The 13,628-nt window shown below is 37.1% G+C and overlaps 1 protein-coding gene across 1 annotated transcript; it reads right to left on the bottom strand.

The window, feature by feature from the left end:
• Window positions 1-10,604: 10,604 nt before the first annotated feature.
• On the bottom strand, window positions 10,605-11,558 carry LOC148880354 (14 kDa proline-rich protein DC2.15-like). The gene has a single exon (XM_088962223.1). The coding sequence runs from the start codon at window positions 11,327-11,329 to the stop codon at window positions 10,928-10,930; it is 402 nt and encodes a 133-aa protein (XP_088818349.1). The 5' UTR covers window positions 11,330-11,558; the 3' UTR covers window positions 10,605-10,927.
• Window positions 11,559-13,628: the final 2,070 nt, after the last annotated feature.

Genomic DNA, 13,628 nt, shown 5'->3' on the forward strand with positions numbered 1-13,628 from the left:
CAAAATGGTAATTAATGACTTTGAGGTAAAGCAGATTCTGGTTAATTAAGACAGCTCCACAGACATTCTATTCCTAGAACCATTTGAGAAGATGGAGCTAGATCGGAAGGACCTATAGCCAGTAGATATGCCCTTGGTCAGTTTCAGTGGAGACGTACTGAAGACCCTCAGTAGGATCAAAGTGTCGGTGGTAGTAGGAACGAAGCCCAACATTGTTCAATTTGAGCACATCTTCCTCGTAGTCGCCACCCCCCCCTACATTGCTATTTTAGGTCGGCCCATATTGCATGCACTTTGTGCAGTGTTGTCGACCTATTACCTCTCAGTGAAGTTTTCGATGAGGTACGGAGTAAGAATAGTACAGGGCGACCAGTTGGAATCGCAGAAGTGCTGTCACAGAACTCAAGGGAAAAGCAAAGTTGGCAGAAGACGTCAAGCTGGAGCCACCACCTGAACACACCGATGAGTGAGCTACACTGATGAAGGATATGGTCCAGGTCCTGGTCTCAAATACCGAGCCCACGAAGACTCTCCAGATCGGCTCTCGCCTAAACGAACCACTTCGGTCGCAACTGGTAAGTTTTTTGCTTAAAATTTTAGATGTTTTCACATGGTCAGTAGAAGAAATGATCGGCATTGACTCTAGTATCATTACTCATAAACTTAATGCGGATCCTTTAGTCAAGTTAGTCAGGCAAAGGAAAAGAAACTTGATTCAGAAAGGTGGACAATAGTAGATGAGGAGGTTGGGAAGCTCCTCACAGTAGACTTTGTTAAGGAGGTCCAGTACCCAAGCTGGGAAGCAAATCCTATGCTTGTGAAGAAAGTCAATGGCAAGTGGTGCATGTGCGTTGACTACACCAACCTCAATAAAGCCTGCACAAAGGATAGCTTTCCCCTTCCCAAAATAAACCGCTTGGTAAACGCAACCTCGGGGGACAAGTTGCGGAGCTTCATGGATGCCTATTCTAGCTATAATCATATTCAAATGGAATTAGTTGACCAGGACAAAACTTCTTTTGTAACAAAACTAGGGCTTTACTACTACAAAGTCATGTCCTTTGGATTGAAAAATGCTGGAGACTACCTTCCAATGCCTTATAAACAAAACTTTTTTATCCTTTAATAGGCAAAAAATTGAATGTTATGTAGATGACATTGTCGTGAAGACCCAGTTTTCCTCTTCTCTTATCTATGATTTAAATTGTGTTTTTCAAATCTTAAGAAAATCTAACATGAAGTTCAACCTAAACAAGTGTGTCTTTGGAGTCATGCTGGGCAACTTCCTTGGGTACATAGTGAACCGGCATGGCATTGAAGCCAAACTGGATAAAATCCAAGCTATCCTAGATATGAGACCACCCCAGATAATAAAAGAAGTACAAAGGTTAATTAGCAGAGTTGCTGCCCTGAACTGGTTTATGTCTAAATCGGCTGGTTGGTGTTTGCCCTTCTTCAAAGCATAAAAAAGAACGAAGACTTTGAATGGTTCGAAGAGGGTCAGCTTGCGTTCGACAAGATCAAGAGATACTTAAGCGCACCCCCAATTTTGACCCGACCTAACTCCTCACTCTCCTCGAACAGACTATTGCTACTAGACATGATTAAAACGAAGGCAAAGAAAAGACTAGAGCAAGGGAAGGCAACTTACCGACCTCAAGAACAGACAACCGAGTTAGAAGACACCGAAGCTAGTATGCGGCCTCTAGGCGCAAGATCTCAAGTCAAGACAAGGAAAATGGGACCCCAAGGACCCTATTTATAGTCGTTGTAGTCGAACATAGATAAGTCAGATCATTCTAATCCAACGACTCCCATGGGGGGTCGCACGACCTTCAAGGTCAAAATCGGTTGAGCGTGTGTTTGATGTCCATGGAATTTATAATCCAAATGACATCCGTGCGTCCCCGATACATGATCTAGCTCTATGGTTGAGCTAATCGGGTCATTTTGGTCTGACCCACAAATCGGACCTCGAACAAGATGAAGGTCGGGCCTAATCCCCTTAGGATTGTCATGAACTCCAACACCAGGTCAAGTACCCCTAGCACGGGAGTAGGGGCAATTGATAAGGGGTAATTTGGCCCAACCTATCAACACTTGGACACGTGGAAGCAACCTGCTGACTAGATGGTGACTCGGAATTCCCTACCACCTCAACGAGCCAAGTCAGCTCGGGTACCTCGGGCACCTCGGCTAAGACCGAGGCTTGAGCAACTCGTAATGGCCTGACCTACCGAGGTGACACATAGCCAACTTCTAGAAACTAGACAGCTGTCTTTGAGCCCTCTGTGATCACGCCTCACGTCTGCAAGCCTTATCCTTATCCCGCCCGGATCAGACGGACTTGATAAGTCTTATCAGCTAACATGAAGTCCACCTCCTGGTGTGGAGTGAATTCCTAGTAGCATGGACCGAGGATCTCGGAGGTGTTTCCTAAGGCCAATGGCAACTCACTTATAAAAGTGCACCAACCCCAACAACACAAGGTACATACGATTATTTGCTCACTAGCCTTTTAGCATACAAGTTTTTACTCGCACACAAAGTACTAACTTAAGCATCGGAGCACCCAGACAGGGTAAGCCACCCTGGGTCTTCTAAGCCTTTTTCTTTTGCAGTTTGACCGGCCAACAAAGCGGACCAACATCCGTGCTACCCTCTAGCTAAGAGTATTAAGATCACACACCATCACATACAATACTCATTGGATATATATATATATATATATATATATATATATATATATATATATATATATATATATAAGGGAAACATGCAAAATCCACACTAACAAAATGCAAATCACCACATGAGCCCCACTGAATAACCCAAACATCAAAAAAGAAAAGGCAATAAACTAGAAAAACTTTTGCATTTGGTTGCATGGAGAAAATATAAAAGAAATTTAAGGAAGAAATTAGCACCTATTTAAAACTTATTTCTGAATTGAGTAGGAGTTGTGCAAATGAAGAAACTTGGAACTTCTAAATAAAAATAGAACTTAAAAATTATAAAATTAAAAACATGATTAAGTATAAAATGTATAATAATTTCATCAAACTGATAATAGTATATTAAATTAAGATAATATATATTAAGAAAGTCATGAAATATAATAAAATATCATATAATCATACCTCATGTTGCTCATTTTCATTCTTCAAAAAAATCATGTTTCGGCAGTCATAAATCAAAGGCCTAAACCTCCAAACCATCGGTATAGATTTATACTAGCAGATGATCGGCGGTGAATGCCTACAGGCATGCATGCATAAGTTTACACAACACCAGCCATCTGTTGGTAAAAATCTATGTGGGTAAATATCAAAATGTGCATCATGGGTCACAATTATTTTTGTACTATAAGTTATCTCAATTTTGTGCATGAACCCATTTTTTTCTTCTAAAAAAAGTGAGGCACATGACAAGAATTTTGTAAACAAACTCTATACATCATTTATTTTTGTTCAAAATGAGTAAGAATTGAGATTGAGGTTCATTGCAATAAACCAAATATGGCCTAAGTAAGTTATTTTGGTTAACGTCACCTTAACTCTCTCTAGAGTGGCGGTCTCTAAGGCCGTCGGTTCTAAACCGCTGGCTTAGACCATTCTTCTTGTAATGTGAATAAGACCTTAATTAATTCTCAGTGAAAAACAATATGAGCATTTTATTGGTTCTTACAGTGACTTCAATGTTTCTGAGATTCTTTATTATCTTTCCACTGTTATTTAATGAAATAATTTATTAATCATTTTGAACCTTATTTTATTTTGTGGCAGGTGGAAATTAGAATATTTTGTATGAATATCGTTCAACCCTTGTCAAGAAGATACAAATTTGTATACTAAAGACAATAAGCTTTATATCATTGATTTAATTAAATGTGAGAGCTGATAGACCTGGTAACATGCATGGTGGTACACGAATCATATATCTGAAGCTTATTTTCATACCCTCAGTAATTAACTAATTGTATTGCCTTCATGGTGTAGGAAAAGACATTAGCCAATTTCAGATTGCTAGCCGTAGAGAACTTGAATTCCTGGTTAGTGGAAAACTAATGTAAGTATCAAGGTTTACAGTAGCTTTCAAGTATTTACGGTTTTGGACCTGTACCTGAAGAAGTGAATTTGAATTCCGTGAACAAACTCAATCAAGTAGAATTAATTTTGGTGGGACTTACTTGAAGTTTGAAAGTGATTTTGAGTCGACTTCTCAAAGCTTTGCTAACAACTTGATTCAAAGTGGACAGTCTAGTTAGATGCATAGGTAGGTAGGTATATGCAAACAATTTTGAAGCTTACTATATTCTTTGACCTTTTTCTTTCTTTAAATAAATTATAACAATGATATACAATAGCCTCCTTATAGTTAACATTTTATAAATAAATAACTCCCGGAGGAATTAACTTGGCTCCATAATATAACTAATACTCTCTACCTAATACTTTTTATAAAAAATTTCTGTGTACCACATTACAGGGGATTGAGGGTCAGAGATAGAACAGCACATTAGGTCCACTGACCCTGCTCTAGCTACCACCTACTAACTAATATTATAATTTGCTAAAAACAGAAATACTAACTTGGCTCCATGATATAGCTAATATTCTCTAATACCTACTACTAACTAATGATCTTATTAAAAATAAATAAAGTTGTGTGTTACACATTACAGGGGATTAAGGGGCAGGACCACTGTCAGTGTACACATAAATTTGTTAGGAAAAAACCATTTTAGCTGATATTTGTGCAAAAGACCATTTTATACTTGTTTTCTCTAAATAAACATTGTAATTAAAAGAAAAAAATAAAATATACAACCCATAATTCATAAGAATCACAAAAGAATACCACTTTATACTTTGTTTTCTCTAAATAGACATTTAACTAAAAGAAAAAAAAATAAAACATACAACCCATATTTCATAAGAATCACAAAAGAAAACCATTTTTTAAGGAAAATTCCATAAGGTAATGTGACCTTATGGCACAATTTCATTAAATGGATCAGTGTTACAATCAGATTGAACAATATTACACAAGGAGTCTGGTAAAATAGACCATGTATGGACATGAGAGATTGAAAGAGCATATTTGGCAATTGTATGAACCGCATTGCTGCCTGTTTGTGGAGTCTAATACCGATCACTACCGAGGAAAAGTCTGCAAAAGTAGCCTGTAATCTGCAATTAAGTGTTTAATGTGTCGTCGAGTATGCTTCGAACAAACTATTAGGCTGTATTTGGAAATGATGCAAATAGAGTGTAAATCTTGATTTAGGGTAAATTTGCATTTTGGTTCACTTTCGCATGTATTTGGTAACATAATATTTTTGCATTGACAAATGACAGATCAATATCAATAAAAAAGAAGACTATTTGGTAAGAAGGTAGATTTGTCAGTATAAAACTAACCTAATTTTGCAATTTATATGAACTGTTTTACACTCTACATATTTGCATTCACACTTATTTACATCTTTTCCAAACTTAGCCTTAATAACAATAATGGATTCCCCTTCAAGTTCAATGCCTCTAGTAGACCATTAGTAATAGTAATTAATAATCTTCCTTGTTTTTTTCCTTTTTGCATTTGTTATATTTTCTACTTTGAACTCAATATCATGGTTTTTAAAACCGACCCAGTGACCGAACTGGTCAAGGGTCTGGTTACCAGGTCGAACGGTCGGCCTATTTTGACAAAAAATTAAAAATAAAATTAAAAAACGATCAAAACCATTGCAGCAGTTCAAACGGTTAACTGGCTGGTTCAACGGTTTGTTGACCAAAATCAATGGTTTTTGGGAAAAATGGAACTGGTCAGGTGATTGGTTCCCGGTTTTTCCAGTTCGATCGTCCGGTCCGATCCGGTTTTGAAAACCATGCTCAATATTAGTGTTTTCGGAGTTGATCACGTATGGAGGCATTTGACAAGTCTTTTGTGCCATACTTCAGGATTTTCAAAGTGTGAAAAATCAAAATTTGGTCTTTCTCTATTTGGCAATGAAAGACAAGAAGCCCAAAAAGATCTATGCCCTAAAAAGCTCATAGGAGCATAAAATGGCAAAAAATATGAAAACTTCATATAAAACTTTGTCTTTCTGCACCTAAATCTTTAATTTAATAGTTCCATAGTAGACTAGACTATTTATAAAACAGCTTAAATTTTTAAAGATAAAACCCTAAAAGCTCATTACATATTTTGGCCATGGACACCTATATCTTTTTTCTTTGTACTAAGAAATTTATTCTATAAACTCAGAAGTACAAATAGATATAAAATAATACAAAATATAAGGTTTGTACTCTACATATTTATATTTATACTCCTTCGAAATTGAACCATAATGAAAATCAAACAACCAATAAAGGTTTTTCTAGTTTTTTTTTTTATTTTTTTGAGAGAAGCCATATGTGGCAGAAAATGATATCAATCCTGAGACACCGGGAAAGAGAACTTGTGAGGATTATAGCATAAATCCATAAAACGCCGAAATCAATGAAGAGTCAAACCTCCAACAGAGATAAACTTGACAAAAAAACTCCCGAACAAGACGTCCCAATCAACATTAAACTTCTAATCTAGTGGAAGCTTGGGGAAAGGAGGCCGCTAACAAACTGTTACTCCAAAACCAGATGAAATAACCCACAAACCATTAAATATACCTTATCAAAACTATCTTATTTTAAAGATAGGTGGCCTACCATCTATGGAGGAAGCCTTTTAAAAGTTAAAAAACTCCTAGAAAAGCAATTACATCCACATTCCAAATAGAGGACTTGTTGTACTTGAGCCCATTATTTTTTAATTATTTTCAAGTTATTTTATACTACTTATCCAATGAACTCCAGATAATATTAAAGCTCAATTTGAAAAAAGTATAAATATAAATATATAAAATGCAAAATCTTATATATATACTCCTAAACTGAGGCTAAATTTTAAAATAGGTGAGAGCATCCATCTTACAAACTATAATGGATATGAGTCCTGTGATTGCTACAACTCAGTGTCAATACTGTAAAAGAACAAAAAATGCAAAAGCTGTTTTGATTTGATTAGAAGATGTTTCTGATAAAAATTAATGCTAAACGCCCACCGTGGGGCTCGAACGTTAAGAGCCTTGCGCTCTACCGACTGAGCTAGACGGGCATTAGGCACCCTAATTTTATTGTATACCAAGTCATTAGGAACTGTTTTTCTTTTAACCGAATTCCCATTAAGTAATTTGTATACCAACTCTAAGGTGGTGTTTGGAACTGATGGCGATCCCTCTTCACCGAATTTTCAGAAAAATCAGTGATTTCTTTAATTGTTGTTTGGTATCCTTACTGCTATGAGGCCAATGTCAGTGTGTAGTACTCACATGTTTTAGATGTCATCTAATGGCCTGAATGATACATCCTTGACAAAGAATCTAAAGTATAACATTAGATTGCAAGAATTTCTCAGAAATGGTTGCAAAATTTGCATAAAATATCACAGGAAAAAAGAATCAACATGTCTTAGCATAAAGTAACATATCCGGTGATTTGTAAAGCACCGGATCATTGTCTCCACATTACACATAGGATGCCATGTCATCCCTGAGAAAAAGGAATCTGCCAGGAATCAAGGAAATGAGAAATCACAAAAAAAAAAATGATGATCCCTCCTTTGGACCTGATTCCAGGGATCCTTTTATCAACAATTTCCCGAAAATCAGAAAAATCAGCCATCAAACAAAAAATTAATCGGCATTTTAGAGGAAAAGCAAACCTGGATCCGATGTAATGTCATTTTTTGGAAAATTGGCATCGATTCCAAATACATCCTAAATCTATATCCCAGTCCTTACATTACAATGTATTAGATTCTTCCAAATAAGTTTTTATTTTTCATTTTAAAACATTTTAAATGCGAAAAGGAGATAAATCCTTAAAATAAGGAATGCTAAATGCAACCAATGCTTAATTAGGCATTGGTTGCACTGATTGGAATATAATGGTTCTTTTTCCTTAATTAGGCATCCTAATGCTTCATACATGTTTCCATTGCACTGATTAGATGCACCTTCAGTCAACGTTCCCCCTTGCATTTATTATTATTTTTTGGCCCCTTTCATAGACGTGTAAACCAGGCCGTGCCGCTTACAGCCCAGTTTAGCACGGCATGACAACATGCAGATCGTGCCCAGCCCAGTACAATCGTTGGGCCATGTTGGGCTTGAGGTTTCAAATCTACGGAACGGCACAACACAGCACGACTAGGATTCCAAGTCCACAGGCCATGCTAGGCCAGGGGTTCCAGGTCCACGTGCCATGCCACCTGCAGACCACATTCCGGCATGGTCTGCGGATTCGTAGCTATATAGGGGTTTTTTTTACAAAATTACCCCCAATAGTTATAAATAGCTATATAGGGGGTATTTATGTATTTTGGTTTTTCGGGGAGAAATAACAACACAAATGCCCCCGAACAACTATATAACAGCTAGTTTAGGGGCATTTTGGATAAAGTGACAAATAACTTTACAATGACCAAAATACCCCTCCACCATTCTCATCACACAAATTCAACAATTCTTATAAATAGTTCTATCCTCCACCTTTTGCAATTGCTACAATGACCAAAGTCAAGAACAATATAAGAAAATGATGAAGTCAATAATTTTTTTATACTCAATAGTTGCATAGAATTTTTTCAAATTATTGTAAATTTTGTTTCAATTTTATTTAATTTATTTGATATTTTTTAATAATGTAGTTTTGTATTTTCAATTTATAACTATATTGTATTTTTAAATTTTATTAATTTATTCAATTTTCCAATTTCCATATTTCATTCATCCAACCATTGTATGCTTTGTATCATTCAAATTTAAATGAAATAAAATTCCTATTTTTCTTCCAATTTGTTATTCACTTCGAGTCTTTGTCCCTTTGACTTTTTATTTGGTGAAGTTTTTTTTTTCATTTTTTTGTTAGATTTCTTATTTTTTCAAATAGCTCCCAAAGAAAGTTAAATATTTTAGTTTTACTTAACAAAGAAATAAAAATGACAACAATATCAAAAAAACAAAAAAAAAAAAAAAACAGCCTGGCCTATTTGAGCCCATGCCCAAGGCCCGATCTATGGCCCAGGCCCATGGCACGCCCTACAACCCACCTGGCCTAGGCCCATGGCACGAGCCCGCATGGGCTTGGACCGTGGGCCATACCAGGCCGATTCCCCAAACTATCCCTAGAGAAGGCAACACGGCCTAAGACAGCTTGCACTTTGCGCAGTCCGACATAACCCATTTTACATTGAATTGAGATATACCCCTCACAGAACATTCCTCACACAGACCTCACATCCATATCCCACTGTGTATTTGAGAATATCTCCAATGAATAATAATATATAAATATCGAAAATATTTCCTATATGCGGTTGAAACATGCTATGAGGTCGGTGTGAGAGGAGAATATCCGAAGTCCCTTGCGGTTAACCCTTTGCAAAGATGAAGTTAAAATTATTTTATTCTTGTTTATCATACAGAATCTCTATAAATTGTACCTAGTGAATTAGCTAGGCAATATGGCTTGTCTCTTGTCTCTAGCTTGGCGCTTATTTCTTTCTCCCTTTCCCAAATTGCAAGTTAAATTTGAATAATACATAATAATATATAATAATCTCTCGAGTTGACCTATGGTCACAATCCTCTAATTAAAGATAGCTTTATTTGGTATTTGAGATATATAGGTATTTTTCCAATGAAAGAGATAAAGACAAGATTTGTTCATGGTGACCCCCTCCTTCTGTACTAGAGAAATAGAACACATCTTAATATTTAAGATAAGTAGATAACTACTCCATCTTCCCTTTCAATTCAATTCGTACTACATTTAATGTGCAGAATCTGATCGTTAAGAAGCTTCCGCTGGTCCTCCTGTATATCTTCATCCTAAGTAGACAAGTTTCTCAAGTACAGAGGAACGAGAATGTCAATGAATGAGCACCCAAGTTTGACTATGGTGACTGAAACTTCAAAATTCTCCATCTCTCTACGGGAACCGGAAGGTACTGTACCAATCAGGATATATGTAGGCCCCCCGTAATCTGTAAAGAACTGTAGACGATTTGAACTTGGTGTTGACAACTGACAAGGACACAAAGGCGCTCGATCAGTGTGACATTCCTCTTATAATTAATTATCAGAGGAATAAAACCATGCTTCATGTTAGCCCAGTCGACGACATCTGTATCTTTTGAAAGTTGAAACAATGAAACCCAACCCCATTTCACACACTGCAAGAATTAAGTTGCCACCGACAGCACAATGCGTCTCCATCTATTATTTGAACCATTACCCACTACCTCGATCCCTACTCTCACTGATCAGTTTGTTCAGTAAAGCTGCCTGATGGATCGATCAGCCATGAACATTCATATTGATTGGAGTTTGGAGCATGGTATCACTTCATAATTCATATCAACCTCCCTCCGAAAATGAAATTTTCTATATCTTGTTGATTGGAAGACAGAGCTTACTGCTCCATGCATGCGACGCTAATGAATGGCTAGATCAAACCCATGTAGGTTAATTAGCAGTAACGTCGCTTCCATAGATATTGTGCAATAATAAAATCCAATAATTTCATTCTGAAATAAGACTTCTTATTTATACAGCTACAAAACAAAAAACAGACCCGGCCATTGTCCTTATTAGAACTGGGAGAAATTAAGAAGGCTACAGAAGATGTAGATCAGGAAGGTGAGGAGCCTTCCAAGTTCCATCCACCAAACGAATCAAGAGTACAATTACGAGGAAAACTTTTAAAGACACACAATCAAAGGAGGGGAATTCCTGCAACCAGATCGAGTAGAAAGCAACACACCAATAATGCATGAAGAGAGAAATAATAAGAAGAAACGTAGCGCTTCGGGGGCTTAATTAGGCGCACTGGAAGCCAGAGGGGACCTTCTTGCCACAGTAATTCAACAGCAAGCTCAAGGAGACGGGGACATTCAAGTGAATGCCCAAGATGTTGGCCTTGATGGCAGTGCAGAGGCAAACAGCGGCTTCGAGATCAGCAAGACCCTCAATGAGAGTGCAGCAAGGGTACTTTGGTGGGGTTCCGATGACGAGGTGCACCAAATCGTTCAACAGGTTGGCACAAACGCCTAGCTTCAGTGTGTCCCTTGGGCAACTAGGGTATACAGGAGGCTTAGGGGGTTTTGGGGTTGGCTTCTTTGGTGGCGGTGGGCAAGGGACATAGGTAGAGCTCACAAGAGTGAAGAAGAGAAGGTTCAAGGCAAGGAGAAGAGCAAGGGACGCACTACTCTTGGAAGCCATCGATATATCTGAAGCTAGCTAGTATCACTTAATTGGGTTTGTGTTTAAAGGCCGGCCGGGAATTCTAGGATGGGATGATGGGGAATGGGGTAGTGGGTTAGGGTTTTATAGGTGAAGACTGTCATCAGTTTGGGATTTAAAAATCAGAGGAGGCCCATGTGGCGACATTAGCTAGTATCAGACCATAGCTGGCGGTGCAACTTGGATGATAGCCATTAGGGTTCTAAACTTGGAGCTTTCTGATGAGCTGATGCCTGATGGGTTGGCATTTATCAGCTGCCTCTCTGCTTCAAAATACACTCAACCCTGACGATTTTCTTATCTAGTTTTGGACGGTATTGGCGTTATTGTTTTCAATGTGTTTCCACCAAATCACTTCCACTCAATATCTAGTTACTTGTATGACGTTTGAAATATGGAAAGTGGTAGATATGGGGCTGACGTGCTCTTCTCCTATTGGTTACACTGCCTCCGTGGAGCCACATACTGTTTTGACTTTTGCGAGTAGAGCTCCGTTGGCGCGTGGTTATCCCCATTGAAATTCTAATTTGAGAAAAAAAAAAGAAAAAAAATTGATGAAAAAGGCAAAAAAAGAAAAATTCGAATATATGCCCCGGTTCTTAATTATGGTGAAATAAAGATCAGCTATAAATGTAGACCTATTTAATAGATTATTTAAAAATATGGAATAAAAAGTTAGAACATGCAAACCTTTTATTCTGTATTTTTCAAAATCTATATTACTCACAACTAATTAATTTTTATGGAAAATACCCATTTCCTCATATTTTGAAAAATTTACCTTCTAATAAGTTTTAGTTTTAGTCAAAAATATATTTTGTTTTTGAAAAAAGAGTGAGAAATATAATTAAAATATACATGTGATATGCACAGCCATGTTATAGACAATTTGGGGTCCTAGGTATCTTATTTCTTGCTACTAGGCAGACTATAGTTGGCTTTGTAATACAAACTTTCTTTAAACCAAATTTTACAGCAGTATTGGCCTTGTTGTTTGTTCTCGAATTTGAGTCCGACTTCAGCTGTGAGAGACGTAAGGTTGTGCTTAGAGTTTTTTTTCCTTTCTGCCTAGATATTATCTAATATTCACAATTGAGCTCCTTTCAGAGGAGCTCCCAGAGAAGGTGGGTACTCAATTTAATGGATTAAATTCTCTTGTCAATGCCAACTTCATTTGGAAAGTGCTTCAAAAGAATTCAATTTCGATCCTTCCATGTAGAAAGAACTCATGAAAGTTAAGTGAATACAAAAGGTTGGTATCTTATCTACTAAACTCAATAGGCAAAGTTAACAAAACCATTTGATTATTGCTATCAATTAAGCACCGCCCTTCATGCGAGGGAGTAGGGACCCTTTTCTTAAGGAATAAAAAAATAATATAATAAAATACAATCAAATTGTATATTCTATTCTACGTAAGAATTACAGTTGTACACATGTAAGGGAGGGCCCACCGCCATATGGGTTCCACGAAGAGGATCTTCTAGGGTTTTTATTAGCCCACTAGATCGTAGTAATTAACCATCAGGGATCACATTCTTTGGAATAGACAAATTGTCAATTTAGAATAAAAATAATAATAGAGCTTGATCAACAAAATCTGCATTAATTTCTTTATTTTCAAGAGAGAAGGGGGCCGGATCTCTTTCATGGTTCCTGTCCCTTTTTGTACTCAAGCCCTACACGCTACAGACAGTAGGTGAAGCTTCCCATTTCGAGAGAATCATATCTTAAAACAAATTAAATAAATCACAATCTAATTACAATAAAATAGAACAAATTGATGGGTTTAATTAATCAATGGATGTAGTTTCCAAGAGTAAGAGATGAGAAACAAAAGGATCATGACATCTGATTAGGTCCAGTACGTCTTCGTCAACAAAGAATAAATTGCTAATTAATCAAGAATATATATCATTGTATAAAGATTATAGTTGGTATAAGTTCTCTAATCATCGACGCCATTTTGGTTGTAAGGGGTCCACGCGGCAACAGCGGGTCCATATGCCAAGTTGATGGGTTGTCCATGTGGCAATATAATAGAGTAATGCATTCCAAGTTGACAAGCTTATCACCATCGAGGAAGTAGTTTTAAGGTGCCTCGCGTCTGGACAAGAGCCCGTGATATGGAGTCTGGACCTTAGAACTTTGTATCTTCTTGTTTGGTTGCTACTTTGAATAACGATTCTGAGTATGAGTCACTACTCACTAGAGTTGGGAAAGAGATAAACAATAACTTGAGTTTGGGCGCTATGTTGACACAAGAAAATGACTTCAC

Source organism: Nelumbo lutea, chromosome 1 (assembly GCF_056320005.1).
Source record: "Nelumbo lutea isolate HS-2025 chromosome 1, American lotus-T2T, whole genome shotgun sequence".
NCBI classification, from domain to species: Eukaryota; Viridiplantae; Streptophyta; class Magnoliopsida; order Proteales; family Nelumbonaceae; genus Nelumbo; species Nelumbo lutea.